The 25,816-nt window shown below is 37.7% G+C and overlaps 1 protein-coding gene across 1 annotated transcript; it reads left to right on the top strand.

Annotated features, from left to right (window-relative positions):
- The first annotated feature begins 12,913 nt into the window (after positions 1–12,913).
- On the top strand, positions 12,914–13,830 carry LOC133105140 (chromobox protein homolog 3-like). Its single transcript, XM_061211078.1, has one exon. The coding sequence runs from the start codon at positions 13,020–13,022 to the stop codon at positions 13,569–13,571; it is 552 nt and encodes a 183-aa protein (XP_061067061.1). The 5' UTR covers positions 12,914–13,019; the 3' UTR covers positions 13,572–13,830.
- Positions 13,831–25,816: the final 11,986 nt, after the last annotated feature.

The following is a 25,816-nucleotide window of genomic DNA, read 5'->3' as shown; positions in this document are numbered from 1 at the left end:
ATCTTACTTAATGCTTAAAAATTTGAGTATTTCCCATTTCTCAGAAAAGAAAACTGAGTCTCAAAGAAATGATTTCAATGATTTTCCCTAATTTTGCTGTGGTAATAACTGATGAAGTTTGGGTTCAAAACGAGTTGTATATTATTGTAAATTCCCTGCTCTTTCTGCTATATTATTTGTGTAAAACATAAATATTTAAGAAACAATTTCTAACATGCAATAAATCTTAAAAAGAAAAAGAAAAGACTCCAAATATCTCAAAACCTTGTATCAGAGAACTAAAACTGGTACTAAAGCCTTAAAATTAAATCTTGCTTTTAATATTCCAGGAAGGAGCCTTTGGCATTACATCATTACTCTTTCCAAATTTAACTAATTTAAAGGTGACGTGAATAAAATATTCATTAAAACTACAGTAGTCATTTATCTATGACCTTTAACAAAGCTGCTATTAACTTTCAGTTGACTCACAGTTGTAGATAGAACCTTACCCAATAAAGTACCCATTCCTTTCTAAACCTTCCTGGTAGAGTTTTGATTTACATCCAAAACCTGTCTATAAATATTCCACTTTAGCCAGCTCTATGCTTCCTACTTCTTGTTTCTTAAATCACTGTAATGCTTCAAGCCAATATTGTTCCTTGCATTTCAGTAAATAACATCTCCATTAAACATATCTGAAGCTCCCTATTTAAATTACTGGTTTCTTTAATCTAGTTTTCGTTATAGGGAATAGCAATGCCAAATGGTTTTTAAAGGATTCAAAAATGTTCCCAGATGAACTAATTATGCCCTTTTATTTCCATAACTGTTGTAATAGAACCTTCTGAGGAACATTTCTGATGGATCTGTGTCCCTGGCCTCTCCCCTAGAACTCATTCCAGTTCTCTTTCTTACATGCACAACATACACATTTATACTTACTGTAGAGTTAAATAGTCATCATCTATCTGAACCTAATCTGCTTAAATGTCCAAAGTCTAATTGATTTGAAATTATATTTTAACACATAATGATTAAACCCACAGAAGAGCCAAGAAGGTAAAGATAAGATAGCAAAGTTAAAATTCCAAATCCCTTTTGCTTAGATATCTCCCACCCTTCTCCCTCTCTACCCTGCTTTGCCTCGCATCTGGAGAGAGATTGATTTGTATGGACTCCAACAGTGGCTTCCCATGCCCTCTGACCTCTGGTTGGGTTTGGTCAATAGGGGCCTGGAGGGAGACAAGGGGATTCAGGTCAGCGTATTCTGGGTATTTATTTTCAAGTAGGGAAAACTCTCCCTACAGAGTTTTCTTGGCTTGGTTTCTATTATTTGGAAAGAATTATGACGTAATGCTGAAGGCTTGTTCCTGGAACATTAAAAGCAGAATTCAATTTTAAGGCTTTAGAGCCAGTTTTAGTTTTCTGATACGAGGTTTTAGAGTATTTGAAGTCTTTTCCCCCCGTCAAACTAAGATGTTTCTCTCAAGGTGGCCTTCTCTGTATACCTGTCTTCTTCTGGTTCTGGTAATGGTTTCTTTGTCTCTTTATGTCTAAGGAGTTGCAGCAGCTTTATGGCTACTAATCTCAGGTTATTGCACTATCCCTCTGGTTCCCTGCACCCACAAAGAGTGCCTTTGTAAATAACCTGTCCTTGATTTATTATAATTTAAGTGCACCACTTATTTCCTATTGGGATCCTGACTGTTACATACAATTTTAAAGGCCAGAGGGTTTTTTTTTTTTTTTTCTCTTAACTGTATATAATTGTACTCTCCTGAAAGTCAGGAGCCAAGATTTGGTCACTGTACATAGTTCTAAATTGGCTCCAGATTTAATAACATCAGGTAACTTCAAAGTCCTACTTTGGTCAATTCTATACTTCCAGATTCATATTTCTTATGTTGCTGTGATGCTTAAAGTCAGCCTTATCCCTGAAGTACACTTATATATTTCAGAAGTAATACCTCTTTACTAAGCGCATTTGAAGTTCTCAAATTTATTCAGCATCTTTTAAAATTAGCCTTTACTTTTGGCATTCCTGAAAAGTAAATGAATACATCAGATGTTTTATTAACTTAATTTTATTTTTAACAAATTTTACTTAAGTTTTAATAAGTGGCAAACGTACATTAGTTATGGTACAACACAAGGAATTAGAATAGGAGCTCAGGTTGTATCCTTTCTGAGTTGTTGTCACAGTGTGATTTTTCTGGCAATCAAAGTATTACTTTTAAATTCCTCAAGGGCTCAGTTTTTAACGAAAGTGAATAATGATAACTTTGTGGACTTCTGCTTCAGGCACATTCATGCTTATGGCAGACAACGTGTCTGTTGAAAAGAGCTAGAGGATTGGGATGAAATATGACAGGCATCTACTTGGAGCTATTTAGGTTAAGATGCTGGAGAAGAAGGAATGACACAGAGAAACATTGGAAGCTAGGAGACAAACAATTAGCACAATGTATCAGCCCAAAACAGCCTCATCCAAATATACTAACTGATTTATTATAAAGGCTATGAAGTAGGGAAAACGAATGACCTTTTCCATAAGTGGCCCTAAGAAAATTAGATAATTATATCGGAAAAAATTTACCTTGGACCTATACTTCACTTCATAAACAAGTATGAATTCTAGTTGGATTACCAATCTAAATGTGCAAGATAAATCAGTAAACTTCTATGAGAAAACCTAGTTGAGCATCTTTATGACCTTGAGGTATACAAAGTTTTCTTAAACTGGACACAAAAATACTAGCTATAAAGAAAAAAATTAATTGTACTACATTAAACATGAAGACTTTCTGTTTATCAAATGGCATAACTAAAATAGTGAAAGTGTATGTCACACAGGACAAAGGACTCATATTTAGAGAAAATGAAGAGCTTGAACAAATCAATAAAAAAAGATCACTCAATAGAAAAATGGTCAAAGGACTTCAGTGGCACTTCACAAAGGAAGATATCCACATAGCCAATAAGTATAGGAACAACTGCTTGTTAATCATCAGGGAAATTAAAATATAAATGGCAAAAACGCCATTACTTATACAGCAGAATAGCATTACAATTAAAGGATTGATAGGAGGAGGGGCAAGATGGCGGAAGAGTAAGACGCGGAGATCACCTTCCTCCCCACAGATACATGAGAAATACATCTACACGTGGAACTGCTCCTACAGAACACCCACTGAACGCTGGCAGAAGACGTCAGACCTCCCAAAAGGCAAGAAAATCCCCACGTACTTGGGTAGGGCAAAAGAAAAAAGAAATAACAGAGACAAAAGAATAGGGACGGGACCTGCACCAGTGGGAGGGAGCTGCGAAGGAGGAAAGGTTTCCACACACTAGGAAGCCCCTTCGTGGGCAGAGACTGCGGGTAGCAGAGGGGGGAAGCTTCGGAGCCACGGAGGAGAGCGCAGCCACAGTGGTGCGGAGGGCAAAGCGGAGATTCCCGCACAGAGGAGCGGTGCCGACCAGCACTCACCAGCCCGAGAGGCTTGTCTGCTCAGCCGCTGGGGCGGGCGGGGCCTGGGAGCTGGGGCTCGGGCTTCGGTGCTAGCCGGGAGGGAGTCCGGGAAAAAGACTGCAGCTGCCAAAGAGGCAAGAGAATTTTTCTTGCCTCTTTGTTTCGCGGCGCGCAAGGAGAGGGGATTCAGAGCGCCGCCTAAACGAGCTCCAGAGACGGGCGCGAGCCGCGGCTATCAGCGCGGATCCCACAGCAACAGGGACGCAGAGGGAAAAACGGAGAGATTCCCGCACAGAGGCTCGGCGCCGAGCAGCACTCACCAGCCCGAGAGGCTTGTCTGCTCACCCGCCGGGGCGGGCGGGGGCTGGGAGCTGAGGCGCGGGCTTCGGTCGGATCCCAGGGAGAGGACTGGGGTTGGCTGCGTGAACACAGCCTGAAGGGTCTAGCGCACCACAACTAGCCGGGAGGGTGCACGAGAAAAAGTCTGCAGCTGCCGAAGAGGCAGGAGACTTTTTCTTGCCTCTTTGTTTCGCGGCGTGCAAGGAGAGGGGATTCAGAGCGCCACTTAAACGAACTCCAGAGACGGGCGCGAGCCGCGGCTATCAGCGCGGACCCCAGAGACGGGCATGAGACGCTAAGGCTGCTGCTGCCGCCACCAAACAGCCTGTGGGCGAGCACAGGTCATTCTCCACACCGCCCCTCCCGGGAGCCTGTGCAGCCCGCCACGGCCAGGCTCCCGTGATCCGGGGACAACTTACCCGCGAGAGCGCACAGCGCGCCTCAGGCTGCTGCAACGTCACGCCCGCTTCTGCCGCCGCAGGCTCGCCCCGCCTCCTCCGTACCGCTCCCTCCCCCCGGCCTGACTGAGCCGGAGCCCCCGAATCAGCTGCTCCTTTAACCCCGTTCTGTCTGGGCGGGGAACAGACGCCCTCAGGGGACCTACATGCAGAGGCGGGTCCAAATCCAAAGCTGAACCCCGGGAGCTGTACGAACAAAGAAGAGAAAGGGAAATCTCTCCCAGCAGCCTCAGAAGCAGCGGATTAAAGCTCCACAAACAACTTGATGTGCCTGCATCTGTTGAATACCTGAATAGACAACGAATCATCCCAAATTTAGGAGATGGACTTTGGGAGCAGGATATATTAACTTTTCCCCTTTTCCTTTTTTTTGTGAGTGTATATGTGTATGCTTCTGGGTGAGATTTTGTCTGTATAGCTTTGCTCTCACCGTTAGTCCTAGGGTTAGGTCCGTCCGTTTTTTTTTTTTTTTTTTTTGGCTTAAAAATTTTTTTTTTCCCTAATAAATGTTTTCTTAATAATTTTTTCCTTATTTTCTATTTTTAAAAAAATTTTTAATAAGTTTTTTAATATTTTTTATTTTAAAAAATTAAAAAATTTTTTTTCTTAATAAATTTTTTCTAAATAATTTTTTTCTTATTTTTAGTATAAAAAATTAATAAATCTATTTTTAAAAATTAAAAAAAAAATTTTTTTTTCTTAATAAATTTACTCTTAATAATTTTTTTTCTTATTTTTTATTATAATTGCTTTATTTTATTTTATTTTATCCTCTTTTTTTCTCTCTTTCCATTTTTTCTCCCTTTTATTCTGAGCTGTGTGGATGAAAGGCTCTTGGTGCTCCAGCCAGGCATCAGGGCTGTGCCTCTGAGGTGGGAGAGCCAACTTCAGGACACTGGTCCACAAGAGACCTCCCAGCTCCACGTAATACCAAACGGCGAAAATCTCTCACAGATCTCCATCTCAACATCAAGACCCAGCTTCACTCAACGACCAGCAAGCTACAGTGCTGGACACCCTATGCCAAACAACTAGCAAGAGAGGAACACAGCCCCATCCATTAACAGAGAGGCTGCCTAAAATCATAATAAGGCCACAGACACCCCAAAACACACCACCAGACGTGGACGAACCCACCAGAAAGACAACATCCAGCCTCATCCACCAGAACACAGGCACTAGTTCCCTCCACCAGGAAACCTACACAACCCACTGAACCAACCTTAGCCACTGGGGACAGATACCAAAAACAACGGGAACTACGAACCTGCAGCCTGTGAAAAGGAGACCCCAAACACAGCAAGATAAGCAAAATGAGAAGACAAAAAAACACGCAGCAGATGAAGGAGCAGGGTCAAAACACACCAGACCTAACAAATGAAGAGGAAATAGGTAGTCTACCTGAAAAAGAATTCAGAATAATGATAGTAAGGATGATCCAAAGTCTTGGAAATAGAATAGACAAAATGCAAGAAACATTTAACAAGGACGTAGAAGAACTAAAGAGGAACCAAGAAACGATGACAAGCACAATAAATGAAATTAAAAATACTCTAGATGGGATCAATAGCAGAATAACTGAGGCAGAAGAACGGATAAGTGACCTGGAAGATAAAATGGTGGAAATAACTACTGCAGACCAGAATAAAGAAAAAAGAATGAAAAGAACTGAGGACAGTCTCAGAGACCTCTGGGACAACATTAAACGCACCAACATTCGAATTATAGGGGTCCCAGAAGAAGAAGAGAAAAAGAAAGGGACTGAGAAAATATTTGAAGAGATTATAGTTGAAAACTTCCCTAATATGGGAAAGGAAATAGTTAATCAAGTCCTGGAAGCACAGAGAGTCCCATACAGGATAAATCCAAGGAGAAACACACCAAGACACATATTAATCAAACTATCAAAAATTAAATATAAAGAAAACATATTAAAAGCAGCAAGGGAAAAACAACAGATAACTCACAAGGGCATCCCCATAAGGTTAACAGCTGATCTTTCAGCAGAAACGCTGCAAGCCAGAAGGGAGTGGCAGGATATACTTAAAGTGATGAAGGAGAAAAACCTACAACCAAGATTACTCTACCCAGCAAGGATCTCATTCAGATTTGATGGAGAAATTAAAACCTTTACAGACAAGCAAAAGCTGAGAGAGTTCAGTACCACCAAACCAGCTTTACAACAAATGCTAAAGGAACTTCTCTAGGCAAGAAACACAAGAGAAGGAAAACACCTACAATAACAAACCCAAAACATTTAAGAAAATGGGAATAGGAACATACATATCGATAATTACCTTAAATGTAAATGGATTAAATGCTCCCACCAAAAGACACAGACTTGCTGAATGGATACAAAAACAAGACCCATATATATGCTGTCTACAAGAGACCCACTTCAGACCTAGAGACACATACAGACTGAAAGTGAGGGGATGGAAAAAGATATTCCATGCAAATGGAAATCAAAAGAAAGCTGGAGTAGCAATTCTCATATCAGACAAAATAGACTTTAAAATAAAGACAATTACAAGAGACAAAGACGGACACTATATAATGATCAAGGGATCGATCCAAGAGGAAGGTATAACAATTGTAAATATTTATGCACCCAACATAGGAGCACCTCAATACATAAGGCAAATACTAACAGCCATAAAAGGGGAAATCGACAGTAACACAATCATAGTAGGGGACTTTAACACCCCACTTTCACCAATGGACAGATCATCCAAAATGAAAATCAATAAGGAAACACAAGCTTTAAATGATACATTAAACAAGATGGACTTAATTGATATTTATAGGACATTCCACCCAAAAACAACAGAATACACATTTTTCTCAAGTGCTCATGGAACATTCTCCAGGATAGATCATATCTTGGGTCACAAATCAAGCCTTGGTAAATTTAAAAAAATTGAAATCGTATCAAGTATCTTTTCCGACCACAACGCTATGAGACTAGATATCAATTACAGGAAAAGATCTGTAAAAAATACAAACACATGGAGGCTACACAATACACTACTTAATAACGAAGTGATCACTGAAGAAATCAAAGGGGAAATCAAAAAATACCTAGAAACAAATGACAATGGAGACACGACGATCCAAAACCTATGGGATGCAGCAAAAGCAGTTCTAAGAGGGAAGTTTATAGCAATACAAGCCTACATCAAGAAACAGGAAACATCTCGAATAAACAACCTAACCTTGCACCTAAAGCAATTAGAGAAAGAAGAACAAAAAAACCCCAAAGCTAGCAGAAGGAAAGAAATCATAAAGATGAGATCAGAAATAAATGAAAAAGAAATGAAGGAAACAATAGCAAAAATCAATGAAACTAAAAGCTGGTTCTTTGAGAAGATAAACAAAATTGATAAACCATTAGCCAGACTCATCAAGAGAAAAAAGGAGAAGACTCAAATTAATAGAATTAGAAATGAAAAAGGAGAAGTAACCACTGACACTGCAGAAATACAAACGATCATAAGAGATTACTACAAGCAACTCTATGCTAATAAAATGGACAACCTGGAAGAAATGGACAGATTCTTAGAAATGCACAACCTGCCGAGACTGAACCAGGAAGAAATAGAAAATATGAACAGACCAATCACAAGCACTGAAATTGAAACTGTGATTAAAAATCTTCCAACACACAAAAGCCCAGGACCAGATGGCTTCACAGGCGAATTCTATCAAACATTTAGAGAAGAGCTAACACCTATCCTTCTCAAACTCTTCCAAAATATTGCAGAGGGAGGAACACTCCCAAACTCATTCTACGAGGCCACCATCACCCTGATACCAAAACCAGGCAAAGATGTCACAAAGAAAGAAAACTACAGGCCAATATCACTGATGAACATAGATGCAAAAATCCTCAACAAAATACTAGCAAACAGAATCCAACAGCACATTAAAAGGATCATACACCATGATCAAGTGGGGTTTATTCCAGGAATGCAAGGATTCTTCAATATACGCAAATCAATCAACGTGATACATCATATTAACAAATTGAAGGAGAAAAACCATATGATCATCTCAATAGATGCAGAGAAAGCTTTCGACAAAATTCAACACCCATTTATGATAAAAGTCCTGCAGAAAGTAGGCATAGAGGGAACTTTCCTCAACATAATAAAGGCCGTATATGACAAACCCACAGCCAACATTGTCCTCAATGGTGAAAAACTGAAACCATTTCCACTAAGATCAGGAACAAGACAAGGTTGCCCACTCTCACCACTATTATTCAACATAGTTTTGGAAGTGTTAGCCACAGCAATCAGAGACGAAAAAGAAATAAAAGGAATCCAAATCGGAAAAGAAGAAGTAAAGCTGTCACTGTTTGCAGATGACATGATACTATACATAGAGAATCCAAAAGATGCTACCAGAAAACTACTAGAGCTAATCAATGAATTTGGTAAAGTAGCAGGATACAAAATTAATGCACAGAAATCTCTTGCATTCCTGTATACTAATGATGAAAAATCTGAAAGTGAAATTAAGAAAACACTCCCGTTTACCATTGCAACAAAAAGAATAAAATACCTAGGAATAAACCTACCTAAGGAGACAAAAGACCTGTATGCAGAAAATTATAGGACACTGATGAAAGAAATTAAAGATGATACAAATAGATGGAGAAATATACCATGTTCTTGGATTGGAAGAATAAACATTGTGAAAATGACTCTGCTACCCAAAGCAATCTACAGATTCAATGCAATCCCTATCAAACTACCACTGGCATTTTTCACAGAACTAGAACAAAAAATTTCACAATTTGTATGGAAACACAAAAGACCCCGAATAGCCAAAGCAATCTTGAGAACGAAAAATGGAGCTGGAGGAATCAGGCTCCCTGACTTCAGACTATATTACAAAGCTACAGTAATCAAGACAGTTTGGTACTGGCACAAAAACAGAAATATAGATCAATGGAACAGGATAGAAAGCCCAGAGATAAGCCCACGCACATATGGTCACCTTATCTTTGATAAAGGAGGCAAGCATATACAGTGGAGAAAAGACAGCCTCTTCAATAAGTGGTGCTGGGAAAATTGGACAGGTACATGTAAAAGTAGGAAATTAGAACACTCCCTAACACCATACACAAAAATAAACTCAAAATGGATTAAAGACCTAAGTGTAAGGCCAGACACTATCAAACTCTTAGAGGAAAACATAGGCAGAACACTGTATGACATAAGTCACAGCAAGATCCTTTTTGACCCAGGTCCTAGAGAAATGGAAATAAAAACACAAATAAACAAATGGGACCTAATGAAACTTCAAAGCTTTTGCACAGCAAAGGAAACCATAAACAAGACCAAAAGACAACCCTCAGAATGGGAGAAAATATTTGCAAATGAAGCAACGGACAAAGGATTAATCTCCAAGATTTACAAGCAGCTCATGCAGCTCAATAACAAAAAAACAAACAACCCAATCCAAAAATGGGCAGAAGACCTAAATAGACATTTCTCCAAAGAAGAGATACAGATTGCCAACAGACACATGAAAGAATGCTCAACATCATTAATCATTAGAGAAATGCAAATCAAAACTACAATGAGGTATCATCTCACACCGGTCAGAATGGCCATCATCAAAAAATCTAGAAACAATAAATGCTGGAGAGGGTGTGGAGAAAAGGGAACACTCTTGCACTGTTGGTGGGAATGTAAATTGATACAGCCACTATGGAGAACAGTATGGAGGTTCCTTAAAAAACTAAAAATAGAACTACCATATGACCCAGCAATCCCACTACTGGGCATATACCCTGAGAAAACCATAATTCAGAAAGAGTCATGTACCAAAATATTCATTGCAGCTCTGTTTACAATAGCCAGGACATGGAAGCAACCTAGGTGTCCATCATCGGATGAATGGATAAAGAAGATGTGGCACATATATACAATGGAATATTACTCAGCCATAAAAAGAAATGAAATGGAGGTGTTTGTAATGAGGTGGATGGAGTTAGAGTCTGTCATACAGAGTGAAGTAAGTCAGAAAGAGAAAAACAAATACAGTATGCTAACACATATATATGGAATCTAAGGGAAAAAAAAAAAAAAAAAAAAAAAGAGGTCATGAAGAACCTAGTGGCAAGATGGGAATAAAGACACAGACCTACTAGAGAATGGACTTGAGGATATGGGGAGGGGGAGGGGTGAGATGTGACAGGGTGAGAGAGTGTCATGGACATATATACACTACCAAATGTAAAATAGATAACTAGTGGGAAGCAGCCGCATAGCACAGGGAGATCAGCTCGGTGCTTTGTGACCACCTAGAGGGGTGGGATAGGGAGGGTGGGAGGGAGGGAGATGCAAGAGGGAAGAGATATGGCAACATATGTATATGTGTAACTGATTCACTTTGTTGTAAAGCAGAAGCTAGCACACCATTGTAAAGCAATTATACTTCAATAAAGATGTTTAAAAAAAAAAAAAAAAAAAAAAAAAAAAGGATTGATAATACCAGATATGGCTAGGATGTAGAACAACTGGAATTCTCTTACACGACTAGTGGTGTGTAAATGGTGAAAATATTCTTGAAATCTATGTGGCAGTATATACCAAAGTGGATCATGCATACACTTGGGACACATCAATTCCACTTCTAGATATATGTCCAAAGGAAATATGTATATTTGTTTCACAAAAGACATTTAATAGAGTGTTCACAGCAGTATTACTTATAATAGTTAAATATAGGAAGTGACCCAAATGTCAATAAACAGTAGAGTAGATTAAATTCATTTGGTATATTCTTACAGTGGATTATTATAAAGCAATGAGAATGAAGGATATATTAGCACACAATAATATGATGTGAAGTGCTATAAGCTAGGAGAGTGGTAACTTTTGCAGGGGGTGTGACAGAGAGAGCATAAAGTGTGGCTTCCTGAGATGCTGGTAATATTCTTGACTTTAATGCTAGTTACAACGGGTGAGTAATTAGTGATCTCTATGTATGATATACTTCAGCCAAAAGGTTTAAATAAAAAGAAAAGAAGATAGTATGTTTCTTCCAGAAAGATGTCAGCACCCTGACTGACCCCTGTATTTTAATAGAAAAACAAAAGCAAAACAAAACAATTAGCAGCATATTACCAGTCATCACAGGTAAGCTGTAAGCTTGATGTATTTAGCTAAGACATATAAATAGCATCCAGTAGTTAAAAGACCACTACATTTGACAGAGGGTCTTTTAATCAAACACCATTGACGCTTGAGAAATTCTTCAAGAGGAGGAATTTCTTTGGTTCTTTGGATGGCTCCCATCCCCAGAGGCTGAATTTGGAAATTTTTGGAACACGGTTACATTTGGTTTCATCCTCCTTTTCTCCATTTCTCTTTACCCAAAGGAGCAGTTCAGGAAGAATAATGTGAGAGTTTGGAGGTACCTTCAGAAACTGGGCTCCCTCCTTGTTTTCCCTTTACCTTGTCTCAATTTTTTGAATGAGTGTTTCCATTGGGAGTTTTGGGACAAAATGTAGCATTGATGTACTTTAAAATTTCATTAGGAGTAGATATACATTTAAAACAATTACTTTGTGACCCAAAGTTTATCAGCGGGCTAGTAACGTCCACTAACAATCAGCAAATGGACTGTACCAGTACCTTGAGAAGAGAAGCATGAGCATTTCTTAGCCATCCAAGGCCATGAATTTCTTGGAGTCATGCCATTGCTACCAAAGGTCTGTTTTCAGGCAACTCTGGCTCAGGTCATATAATTCTGCTCAAGATGCCTCATTTATGAATAATTGGAAGATTCGGAAATTCTGGTTTATTCAGCTGGGTAATTTTCAGTAGTAACTGCGAAAAGCTTTCTGAAAGGGTTTTGCACTTCCACCCTTGCCACACCAGAGCCTTTACTTAATGCAGTAGCCCGAGAGGTTATTTACTGCCATGTACACAACTCTCCTATAGTTTTCCATCAAATTTGTAATCTCAATACATTATCATGCCTATAAAACCATATGCTCTAGGCAGCACTATGTAGACAAATATTTAACAACCAGCTCTCTGGGGGAAGGGTGTCTTGGTGTGTAGCATTTGCTGATTTCTGATAAATGCTCCCACTGTAGGTGATTTTAAGCTGCCAATGGTTCAACAGTAGGCTCACAAAATTCCTGAAATTTTTATAATAATTTGAGCTGGTTCCAGCACACCACTAGATCCAGGCTACCTTTCTGCCCTACTTTCCTTCTACTTCACCCTTGCTCATCCCACCCCAGGCTTCTTGCTTCTCTCCTATTACTCTCTAGTTCTTACACTACTTTTTCCTCCTTATAATCTTTCACTCTTTGGTTTTAGAATGTAAGTTTGTGGAGGCAGAGATTACATCTTCAGCACCTAAAGAAGAGTACCAGAGCCCTAAAAGATGCATAATCAGTACTTACTGAATAAAAGAATAAATGTTGTATTCAATAGTGTACCTTTATCCACATTCAGAAAAGTAGTGATACTGAAAGGCAAATGAATGATAATTACAAGAGCCGTAAAGTGGGTGTGCATAGCCACAGTGATCAAACTCAAGGTCCCAAACTGGGTGGATAGTAAGTGCTGAGAACTTGATGTCACTGAATTCAGTGTATCCACAGGTTCTCAGAAAAGGGCCTTTCTGGCCCTTCAGATGTAGCTGGAGCTTGAGGCGCGCAGGGCCGGAGACGCTGCAGACCCGGGACCCGGAGCAGCTCGGAGGCGGTGAATAATAGCTCTTCAAGTCTGCAATAAAAAATGGCGTCCAATAAAACTACATTGCAAAAAATGGGAAAGAAACAGAATGGAAAGAGTAAAAAAGTCGAAGAGGTAGAACCTGAAGAATTTGTGGTAGAAAAAGTACTGGACCGACGCGTAGTGAATGGGAAGGTGGAGTATTTCCTGAAGTGGAAGGGATTTACAGATGCAGACAATACTTGGGAACCCGAAGAAAATTTAGATTGTCCAGAGTTAATTGAAGCATTTCTTAATTCTCAAAAAGCTGGTAAAGAAAAAGATGGAACAAAAAGAAAATCTTTATCTGACAGTGAATCTGATGATAGCAAATCAAAGAAGAAAAGAGATGCTGCTGATAAACCAAGAGGTTTTGCCAGAGGTCTTGACCCAGAGCGAATAATTGGTGCCACAGACAGCAGTGGAGAATTAATGTTTCTCATGAAATGGAAAGATTCAGATGAGGCGGACTTGGTGCTGGCAAAGGAGGCAAATATGAAGTGTCCTCAAATTGTAATTGCTTTTTATGAAGAGAGACTAACTTGGCATTCTTGTCCAGAAGATGAAGCTCAATAATTGTTTGCATTGCTTTTTATATATATTTATATATATATATAAAATCTGGGTCTTGGTCTTTTGATTTATTAGTGTGAAGAAATAACTACATTCTAATGAAAATCATGTTTGATATGTTCGTTTTGAAGTAGTATTGGGGAAGTTGTTGGGTTTGGGGGGGTTTTTTGGGGGTTTTGTTTTTGTTTTTTTTGCATCTGTAGCACTGGTTACTTTGAACAAATAAAAGCTTTCTGTAGTTGCTTCCTTTAGCAGAAAAGAACATTTGATACTATGGTATATTATTTCCTCTGCATTAGAGAACAGCTTTTCTAAATGTTGGGGAAAATCTCCATAGTCATTACTCAATCAGAATTTAGAATTTGCATTTAACTCATATATGCCTAAGGACCATTCTGGGTTTTCTGTATGTGTATACATAAAATACATATGTAAATGGTTTGGGGGTTTTTTGGTTATTGTTTAAACACATTTACCAAAACAAAAACAGCCTTTCACAACCATGGATGAGCCCATGTTTCTGGGATTCTATCATTTTGAGCAATATAAGAAATCACTTCAACTTAAATTGAAAATTTAAGTCTTAACCTTTCAAATTAAATAATTTTGTAATTAATGAGACAAATTAAACAATTTAAATTGGATAATTTTTTAAAGCAGCCCTATCAGAATCTGCATCCATATCTACCATCATATAAATGCAGTTTTATATGTAAAACCCCCCTGAAAGGAAAATTTTATCTCTGTCAACCCAAATGAAAAAAATGGAAAAATTCTGGTATGTTTTAATTAGCCAAGCAAGACTTAGTTAAGTGGACATTTAAAGCTTCCTTTTGGCAAACCATTCTTTATAAGAAGTTGAAATCCGTGTGCTGTATTTACTGAAAGACTGTGATACATGGAATGTCTCAGACTTGTTAATGGAAACCTAATCAGATGGTTAGAGATGTTGGCAGTTTAGGATCTGCAGGAATAAATGAGTGAACAAAGTTTTCTAATCTAAACTTGACCTGCATGTTTTTTGAAACTTTACCCCAACCCACTCCTTACATGTAGGCTCAATCTTCTCAGTATTTTGGGTTACTGGTTCAGCAGAAGCCAGGAAAAACAATAACTTTGTAGTAATCAGAATGTTATTCAACTGTATATTGTTTACTTTATTGTAAATACTGGTGAACAGTGGTCAATAAATAGTTTTATATTCCTTTAAAAAAAAAAAAAAAAAGAAAAGGGCCTTTCTGGAAACATTGGCTGCTGCTAGACTAACCACTAGGGTGTCACCACCAACTACCAGTGGAAAGAAGCCTTTGGGACAAAAATTTCAAGCATTTTAAAGATTCTCAGAAGCAGAATTACAAACCGTAATAAGCTTGAGGAATAATATCCAGAGCTGTGAGCTGACTATGTGTTTTCATGTGTGCTCAGCAAGGAAGAGACACTGTCGTAGGTCAGTCTTTGCAGTCACATGTGTCACTGGGAGAGATATTCCCATACAATATTAAGGAATAGTTTTTCCCAGTTTTTCTCAGCATAGCACTGATATTATAATCCTAAAGAATGAACAGCAATGAAATGTTTCCAACTCCTAGCTGAACTTAATTTGTTACAATCTAATCAGAGGAGGCTTCCCTGGTGGCGCAGTGGTTGAGAATCTGCCTGCCAATGCAGGGGACACGGGTTCGAGCCCTGGTCTGGGGGGGTTCCACATGCCGCGGAGCAACTAGGCCCGTGAGCCACAACTACTGAGCCTGCGCGTCTGGAGCCTGTGCTCCGCAACAAGAGAGGCCGCGATAGTGAGAGGCCCGCGCACCGTGATGAAGAGTGGCCCCCACTTGCCGCAACTAGAGAAAGCCATTGCACAGAAACGAAGACCCAACACAGCCAAAAAAAAAAAAAAAATTTAAAAAAAAAATCTAATCAGAGATACATGAATGAGAAGAGATAATCAGTGATTAATCAAAATGAAGGAGAAGCAGGTATTTTAACTTTGTCCTGAGGTAGATTATCCTCTTATCCAGCAAATTCATAATGTTTTTATGCTGTTAGTTTGGTTATAGTGTTTCAGAGGCCCTCAGACATTGATAAGGAAAAAAGGCCGACTGCACAGCTATGAGTTTTCTGTGTGCTTATCTATGGTTAGAAGAATAATGTCCTTCAGCAGTGTATTTGTTCTAACCTTATCAGTGTATTTGATCAAGACCTTAGGGAGTAAGGAAGGGCCCATGTGTTCCCTGTCAGAGGGCATACATTAGAGAAAGAGAGAAATTCCATCTTGGTGTGTTTAGAAGCATTTGTACACTGGCAAACTTATTTATGGAATATGAGGTTATTAACTCTTTAGAAATAATGCTTTCTCTTTAAGGGATACACATATTACCCATTCTTAGCTTCAACTGCATAGGGAATGTTCAATGGCTAATAAACATGAAAATTCTCTGTATCTCTCCAAATCTTAGGATGTAAGAGCCGTTAAAAATTAGTTCCAGAAACAGGCAAGAATGATGCAAAGTGGATATGAATTAGGAAAAAAGAGTATACTCAGAACACCTCTCTCCTTCTTTGCATGTGTTGGATGATATGTGATCCAGCAGCACCTCTACACACATCTCCCAATAAGAGGTTTATCTTTTCTGCACCAGATCCTCAATGCTGAGCCTTGAAAATGAGGGATGTATGCTTGTGTGCAAAATGGGATGTTCTAACTTCATCCTTAAACACAAAAAACTAAGATGGAGAAATGGATCTGGTCTGAGGAGATACATTCTCCTTAAGAGCTCTCTGCTGTTCAATCTTCCTGTTTTCTGTTGAGGCCTCTGGGAGGATGTAAGAAATGGGTAAGCTGCTACTATTTACCCCATCCTACCACCGAAAAAAAGAGGCAATATCTTAGGTGCCCTCAGTCTACAGAAAATGAATATTTTCCCTCATTTCTTCCTCTTCTGCTCTCTTCTTCTCTGTTCTCCTGTAATCTAAACTGTCTGGTATCCTGCCAGTAGTGTATGCGAAGTGAGTGTTTTTCCTCTTTGTCTCTTTGCTTTGGGCATTACAACAGGGATTACCTTCCAAGTTGTGTACAATTTGAAAATAGGATTCTGCACTCTCAGAAATGTATTGACTTTTATAATTTCTGTGTTATAATCTCATATGTAGATTCTTGTGGCAGACACCTGGAGGTTTATTACCATGTGGGCTTGGCTATATCCAAACTAATTAAACCCTGGAAGGAGGTCCATATCCTGTCTGATTTTCACCTCATGTTGAACAAGCAGTTTGGGAGAGAATTACATAAACAGAAAGATGTTCCATGGGTCAGAAATAGTCCCATCTATTACTGTTCTGAGTACCCACAATTTTTCTTCCCTGGGGCCCATGTTTTCTTTAAGCCCCCCTGTTGGTCTGGTTGGAACTACTAGGGCCACACTGATCAATATTGCCTATGGCTCCTCCAATAGCCTGGTGGGACATTTCCTGGTTTTCTCTCACTCCCCAGAACAGAAAAACACTTTCCCCAATAGTTTATTTTTCCAGCCTGCCTGACTTTAGAATTACTTTCTTTACCTCTTTGATCCCCTTGATGGTGATTTCTAAAGCAAATGGCACATGGAAGAATGTGTTCCCTTTTTGGCCTGTCTGATCTGAGTCAGTATCAGCAGTCTGCTCAGCTGTTTGTTAGGTTCGTCTCACCTTAGTTAGTCCCTGTAGTGGCCACATGGCTTTCGTGATATTGCACTACATCTCATTTACTAGTACACCGTGTTTCCCCCAGCTCAGTCTCCTTTTGTGACCTCAGCTGAGTCTCTCTTTTCTCTCAGGAGGATATGAAACTCTCATTCATATAAGACAAAAGTAATGGATATGCCTTAATCCTAATTAATGACCACTTCCTGGTGCAGATGATCAGTTTTGTCTGTTTTCTGGATTTTCTTTGATAACTCCTAATTCCCAATTAAAAAGGGGAGGGTTGGAACTGTTTTAAAGTACCTTAAATGTATCCCTATAGGCAATATTTTTAATGTTAAAAGAGTAAAATGCTATTAAAATATACTAGGGCTGGTAATGGTATAATGAAACAGATACATTTATATTCTTCTGGTGACAGTGGAAATTAATGCAAATTATCTCAAAGAGATTTGGCAAGGTATATCATCATGACTTGTAAACATTTAATTTTTCAACCCAAGATTAGGCATTCCTCCATCCTAATGAGATAATTAGACTTGCTTGTCTAATTTATGTACAAATACTATTTACAGTTTTATTTGAAATCACAAAAAAACTGGAAGTAAATAGAAAGGGTTGGATATAAAAGCTATAATACTTTATCATAGTAATAATATAGAGCCAATAATAATTTGTTTGTGAAAATGTTAATGTCAGAGGAGATATGCTTTATGAACAACTTAGGGTATGAATCAGTATGAATTCATGGCCTACATTCAGCTAGGGCCACTCTGTCCCTTAGAGATTCAGTTAAACTTGATCTAAGCCTGTGTCCATGGCTCTGTGGGAGTCCAGAAGCCTTCTGCTTGCTTTCTGTGAGATTCTACATCTTACTTCATCATGCTCTCTTCAACTGTATTCCGTTTTTATCCTGAACCACCTGGACTTAGATCACATTGCTTTCATTGGTTACCACGATTATCTCATTCACAGCTAATATTTGTGTTTTCTGATAGCCTGTGTTGAAGAGTTAGGTGGGCAGGGAGTGTTGGAGAGGAGAAATTATAGGGAGGATTTCAAATGGTAACATGATATTCTGCAATCTCTTGGCTCCATGTTCATTTTCTCTTCTTTCTTCCTTTTGTTTCTGCCCACCCCACCCCCTGCTGCCTTTAAAAAAAAGAGGGGGGAAAGAAGAGAAAATCCTTCCTTCATCCCATGCAGGGTTAATGTGGCCATACCCAGGCCTTTTAATCCCAATTGGGTAAGATAAGAACTTTCTTCTCACTAAATACAGTCTGTTCCTGCAAATTTTTTCTGGCCTAAACACTCCTCTCAATTGAATTATTTATAGATTTATTTCTATTTGGTCAAAACAACAGATCTATGTATCGATATTTAACTCTCTAGCTGTCTATTCCTCCTTTTCTGAGACCCCTTGTGCTGTTATTTGTAAACACATTTGTAGGTGATCTAACCTGCTGGGCAAATACTCCTTTCCTCTCTTGCTGTTTCATTTGTATTCACTCCCTCTAACAGGATGATGTCCATATAAAATAAGACTGTTCTTTGATTAAGGGTATAGAGGTTGCTGTAAGTCCATGTCATAGTCTCCCCAGTGTTTAAAAATTCCATTTGTGGGCTTCCCTGGTGGCGCAGTGGTTGAGAATCTGCCTGCCAATGCAGGGGACACCGGTTCGAGCCCTGGTCTGGGAAGATCCCACATGCCGCGGAGCAACTAGGCCCGTGAGCCACAACAACTGAGCCTTGTGCGTCTGGAGCCTGTGCTCTGCAACAAGAGAGGCCGTGATAGTGAGAGGCCCGCGCACCGCAATGAAGAGTGGCCCCCGCTTGCCACAACTAGATAAAGCCCTCGCACAGAAACGAAGACCCAACACAGCCAAAAATAAATAAATTAATTAATTAAAAAAAAAAATTCCATTTGTAGGAAAAAATAAGTTATATATATATAAACCGAAGACTGTAAGGAAACACATCAAGGTAGTAACAGTGTCTATTGGTGAATAATATAATCATTAGTGATTCTTATATTTTATTTATTATATTTTTCAAATGTGTGTATTACATAACTATTAACTACATAAAATGAAGGATATTTTATCATAGGGTTATACACATAGTGTTGGACTGTTGATAGATATATAAATATTCTGATGGTTATTTAGAATAATTGTGTATTCTCTTTTAAATTCAGAAGTGTGCTTACTCAGAAATAAGTATTTATTCTCTTGAAACCTAAGAACCTCCACTAAACAGAAAGAATAAAAAACTTAAGTTCCAAACACCTTGGCATTTTCCAAGATGGAATGCAAGTAGAAAGTAAGTTCTAAGGTAATTTTCACATTCTCAAGTAAATGTATTATTTTCTTGGTCTTTTCGTTATGAAATCTTTCTGTAGCTGAATATCTTTTGGAATTATGCTAAGCTTTCAGCTGCTCTGCTCTGGTGGCATAATGTTTGCAAGTCTTTTCTAGGCCAAACCACCTATATTATGCTGTATCAGTACACATTAGGTGTCATTAAATATCTATTTCATTTATCACAAATTTCAACATGTCCGCCGTAAATTGAAGACCTGGTTTAAAATTGCTCAATACGGGGCTGTCACTTAGTATTAGACCAGGGAAAAGGTGATATGCTGGCAGGTAAAGACCTTAAAAAACAATTCTCATCTGTTATTAAGAAAACAAAAATTGGCTTTCATGTTGTGAATTTTAATGGAAAAAAGAAATTATGTAGACTTTGTTTCAAAAAGGCATTTGTGGAACTAGTGAGTTTCATTCCTATTTTTTCCTACATACTGTCATTTGTCAACTCTCAGTATCAATCTAAGGAGAATTTTATAAGGGATATAAATGGTAAATGAACCAAGTCTGAATATCCCAGTTTAACTTACACAGGTTACTTGCAGGAAGTAAGGAGGCTAGATGGTAGGAGAATACAGTTAGATGCATCTTGTTTAAACTCTACATGTTAAATTCTACATGCATCTTGTTTAGACTCTACATGTCATTGTTCCATGACAGTAGTCAGAAATGCTTAAAAAGGTTGGTCTCAATTTTTCTACAGGTATTTCAGCTGTCAGGTTGACAACTAGAGGAATATTATTAACAACTGAAATGTAACAATTAAATTACTCTCTTTCCTTTTTGATTACCCCACATTAATTTCTGCCAACTCTTCCTAAATTACACAACCAAAAAAACCCCACATTTTTTTCATTACGAGCTGTATACATTAAGCTAGGAGTTCCCACTGCTTGAAACATTGCCCTCACTCAACTCCATTTAAGAAAACCTCATTATCTTTCAAGTCTCAAATCAAGCCCCATTACTTACAGGATATCTGCCCCATCCTCGGATGATGCCCTGAATTTCTGTTACCAAGCCTAATTTCTTTGTGTGTGAATGTGTATGAACATATAAACATATACGTGTACATATATGTTTATATATTTATATGTGTGTATATATATACACACACATGTGTGCGTGTAAATGTTTTTTTCATTTACAAAATTTAGTGGTTTTGGTGATAGGGATTACACTATATTTCTTTGATATTTCTTCAGTACCCTTTAAAATTGGAAAGGGTATTAAAAATACCTGACCACTGATTCAGCACGGGGCTGGACCCATCAGAACAGATGCTGGTTGGGAATTCCCAGGTGGTCCACTTGTTAGGATTCCGTGCTTCCACTGCAGGGGGCACGGGTTTGATCCCTGGTCAGGGAACTAAGATCCTGCAAGCCACGCGACACTGCCAAAAAAAAAACCAAACAAACAGATGCTGACTGCCAACAACCAGTACATCCATGCTGTGCGAACAAGTTAAATATCACCTCTACTACAAGGTACTTATATGTGTGTATTGCTTCGCTAAAAATAATAAAAATAAAACAAGGAAAAAAGTAAGGACATTTCACGGGTATGTGCCACTAGACTATAATACAATAAACTTTTATGTCTAATAAAGTTTCAGAGACATAGACCATATGGCCACTTTCTAACATAGAAGACATGGTCAAATTCCATGGGAGGCAAATCATTTCCATAGAATTATTTGAAAGCTTAGCTGGCATCTCTGGTATTAGCATAAACCACAGACAGTCTATATGTATTTATTTGAATTATCAACAACCACAAACAATAATTATTGATTATATGTCTGCTTTGTGCCAGGGACAGTGCTAAGGGTTAGGAGGGATATGTGATGTGTAATCTATGATTCAAGGTGTTATGGAAATTCCCACAAGCCATGTCCTACTGTTTGAAGCAAGACAGCCAAAAAGAAAACCTACAGCCAAGGAATACTATAGTTCAGCAATATATACCCCATAAGCAATTATATTAGCAAACTAAAGTCATAGTACAAATTGTTTTGGGTAACTTGTTTTTCATTCTTTCTCACACAAAAGTTAAACTTGTGCTGTGGTTTCTCTCTCTTCAACTTTGCAGCAGTGACAATTTATGGATTCAATAATTTCTCACATTCTACTCGAAAAATGTGTCTTTATCCAAAGGTTAACTCCTTTAGGAGTACAAACCCCTAAATTTTCTCTGTTGCTGTATTAGTTGGTACAACTAGATTCACTAGACTCATAAATCTATCAATTTTCTAGTCTATAACAGTGTAATCCCTGAAATCTCATAGATATAAATGGAATTGCTAATTTTCAATAAATCTACAGAAACAGGTAATGGTGTCATGGGCCCCCAGTTCCAATCATTTTAGCTATAATAAATGATACCACAGGGACTCACTTTGGGTCATAAAATTTGCTGATCAGGATACAGATTTTAACCCCCAAAGTATTTTATAACTTTTCCCTTTTTTTTTACCACTTTAAAGTATGAATTCCAAGAATGATTTCTCACTTAAAACTGATTGTAGATAGGAAAGAGGAAAAAAAATAAATGAAGAATTTTTTCAGGTTAGTATTTTCTTTTGAGAGGAGACAACACAAGTAATACTGAAGAAGTTATTTCAAACATATACAATAGTATTATATTGGTTACTTAAAATTTAAGCATTTGGGAAAAGCATGAAATTACTATTTATATTTTTATATTTTATAAATAATGCACATTGTACAACAGAAATGTATTTTTCTAATGAATGATAAACTTATGCTTCCAAAACAATTAAATTTTAATTTTCTTAAATAATTACAAACTATTTTTCTATTCTTTAAAAGGAGAATTAGGTACTTTCACTTGGTCTTTTTCTTTGTGAGAGTTTTACCAGTGTTTCTAAAATACTTATCATTTGTCCATGATAACTGTCATTCATCCATATATTAGGATGAATTACAGATGTTGCTTTAGATGTATCTCAAAGGATTTTTTCTGACTCTGAAATTGTATATGGAAAACCTCTAAAATAATATGACTGTAATCACCTTTTAAACAAACTTAAGGAATTGGTAAAAATGAAATTATCAAGAGTATCTTAAATGTAACATTTCAATAAAAATCGTGAAAGGTATGAGTTGAAATTCATTCTAAATGAAAGCTTACCCTGTAGTATTGAAATCTTTAAAGTCTTTGAGTTTCACACTTTGGGATTTCCTGGGCTGAGCTCAAAGTGGATGTGTGACAGGAGGAATGGATTAGCTGTGTTCTTTGCTATATGTTTATAATGAAAACCAGGATGAACAGAGCAGTTGAAATGTTAAATCAGTATTCCCTCATTTATCTACTCTTACCAGAAATGCACACACAAATCAGGTACTGGTCAGCAAAATACAGATCTGGTAACATTCTTGTTTCTTTTGTGGATAGCTTATGGTAATATTCATGCTGCTTCTCTACTTTTATAATGCACATTTTCCTCCTTACTATGTGGCCAAGTTGAGTTGTTAATAGATGCTTAGTAAGCCATATACAAGAAATGCAGTATACAGTTACTTGGAAATAGGTCTTACATGACTGGTTTTAGTATAAATAAACAATTTAGGAGAGAGCTCTGTAATAGTTGGGATTCTCAAAGAGAAATCTTTAAAAACATAAACATTTATTATTAAAAAAAGGGTTCTACTAATCTTGACAAGAGGATTGGTTTTACTGGTCAGGTCAGTACCCTTATGAAAATTAAAAGCTACGTTGTACAACAGAATCTATGCTGAAGCTACAAGATGGATCACAACATGTTGGGAAATATGTGAACATACTCTTACACTCCCCATAAATATTTATTAACAGCACACATGATTGTGAGAAGTATATTCTGAACAGCAACTCAAATATGTCATATTTAAGACATTGAAGAGAGGTGTATGCCTTCCTTTGATTAACTCATTGAAAATAGAATTGAAATTTCTAGGGTCAAAATCATTACTACCGTCTCTGACTTTGCCGCTAATGACTGTGCTATAACTATTAGAATTTGGCAGACTAAGTAATATCATATTGACCTTTGGAGAAATAAAACATTATTCACTAGTTCTGGTACAGATGCTATATTTGGATATAGGAATTTCTTTTTCACTTAGCAGGACCATATGTGTGACTACCACTGCCTGAACCTTTCATGTGTATGAATTATTCATTCATTTATTGTTATCCAGTCATTTATCTATTTATGTATTCCCATAACCTTATTCCACAAGACATTTGAATAGCATATAGGGAATATGGTTTGAATTCTGACTTGGAACTTGGTAAAATGATTCCACTATGGTCTGCTTTTTGGAAGATCCTGCCAAACAGTGCAGTGGAGAAGGGAGCAATTTTAGCCATGCAGATGTTTTGTTGCAGTGATGCCAAATGCCCACTAGGAAGCTAAACATCTGGATGCTTGAATTAAAATTTTTTCTTTTCAGCAGATTTTTGTTGTTTGCACAGACATTGTATCAATGAAAAGCCTTTGCCTATTTGTTTAATCTCCTGGGATGTATGAATGCAGATATGTGAGGCCAAATTGACAGCATCATATTTAAATCAGTGTTCCTTCCTTGATCCCTTTTAAAAACTATAAAACCCTTCCTCCAAAATCATAGAAAATGTACTCAATTGGATGGGCCAACATAAAAAGAATTCATTCTGAAGGACCTAATTCTCAGGTTTCTCATTTTCAGATAGGTTATTTTCTTTGAATTATCATTTTAATTCATGGATTAGTGACAAAAAGAATGTGGTATATGAAAAGATAGTCTGGTAATTACAGGCTTCCCTACAGACTGAAACAGCATATCACATTGTACACATAAAACCATGAAAATGCTTGTGATATTATTATTTTATATTGAGAATTTAATTATTTAGACTGTGGTTTTATTTTTTCATATGCAGCCAATCATATTCTATTATTAAAAACTGTTGCCATGGTTTCTGGTTTGGAAAACTATATTTATTGTATTATGGCAACATATTGGAGGTTTTGCTTTCACATTAAAAAGAAAAAAGATTGAATAAAATAAGTTTCCCAATAAATTAAATTGTGCCACACAAATGTATTTATGATTAGAGCTTATTAAAAATATCCTATATTGGTCCATTTGGCATTTTGAAAATTCTCAAGTTAGAAGTCAGCTCCTTTTTCTTCATGTTTCCTCGAGTTAGGTCGGCTTCATGTTTCAAACTGAAATGTTTAGGGATAATCTGAAAACATATTCCAGGTGGGATGGCAGTATAGAGTCTGCGGGTAGAGAAGGAGCTTGATTAGGCCTCTCTCTATTCAGAACAAAGGGAGGAAGGTATGAAAGACAGAAGTGAACTCTAGAAAGCAGAACCTATTTGATATATTGGGGTGCTTTAATTTTCTTCAACATTTGCTTCCATGGCCTGTCATGCCTTGTTGCCTTCCCATGCACCTTCCCTTTGTCCCTTCTTTCTAGCAAATTTATCATGATAGTATGCCATTTCATCCTACTTAAATTACTACCTAGTTCATATATGAGCCTGAGAACAATGCTGCAAAGCAAATTTGATGTACCCACTTAAGGGCCAGGAAAAGCGCTTCTAAAAGAGGCTGAAGCAACTTGCCCAAGTCAGGGCTGGCAGTGGTGGAGCTATGCCTGGACCCGGTACCGTGGAGTCCTCCACCGTGCCGTCCATTGGCCCAGTGCCTCTCCTTCAGCAGTGTTGTGCTCAAGTTGGATGCACAACTAGTTCAAACATAATTTTCACCTTTGTTTAATCACTTTTTGAATCTTTGGTTCTTTTCCTCATATTTTAAGAACATCTGCTTTCTCAATAAGGAAATGCTCGATACTCAGGGCTGACTGTAACTGACACTGAGGACAGACCCCAAGAGTGAGCGACAACCCCAGAGAGGACAGAGGCACTCAAAGCTGGAAGTAAAAAAAGCTGTCAATTTTTTTAGTATTAACAATTTTTCTAAAGACAGTGTTATTAAAAAAAAAAGCCAGACTGTAGGATTGATTCTTAAAAAATAGGTAACTGAGATATATAGCAAAGTGTTATATACTTTCTATATACTCAAGCAAAGTCTTGAGTTTCACCACTGCTCCAACGGGTAAGCAGGAGAATAACCTTCCTTTTTTTTTTTTTTTTTTTTTTTTTAAGAATAACCTTTCTTGAGCACTTACTACATGCCACACATTA

The sequence above is a fragment of the Eubalaena glacialis genome, chromosome 14 (genome assembly GCF_028564815.1).
Source record: "Eubalaena glacialis isolate mEubGla1 chromosome 14, mEubGla1.1.hap2.+ XY, whole genome shotgun sequence".
Taxonomy (NCBI): Eukaryota; Metazoa; Chordata; class Mammalia; order Artiodactyla; family Balaenidae; genus Eubalaena; species Eubalaena glacialis.
This window is presented reverse-complemented; position numbering and strand designations above follow the sequence as displayed.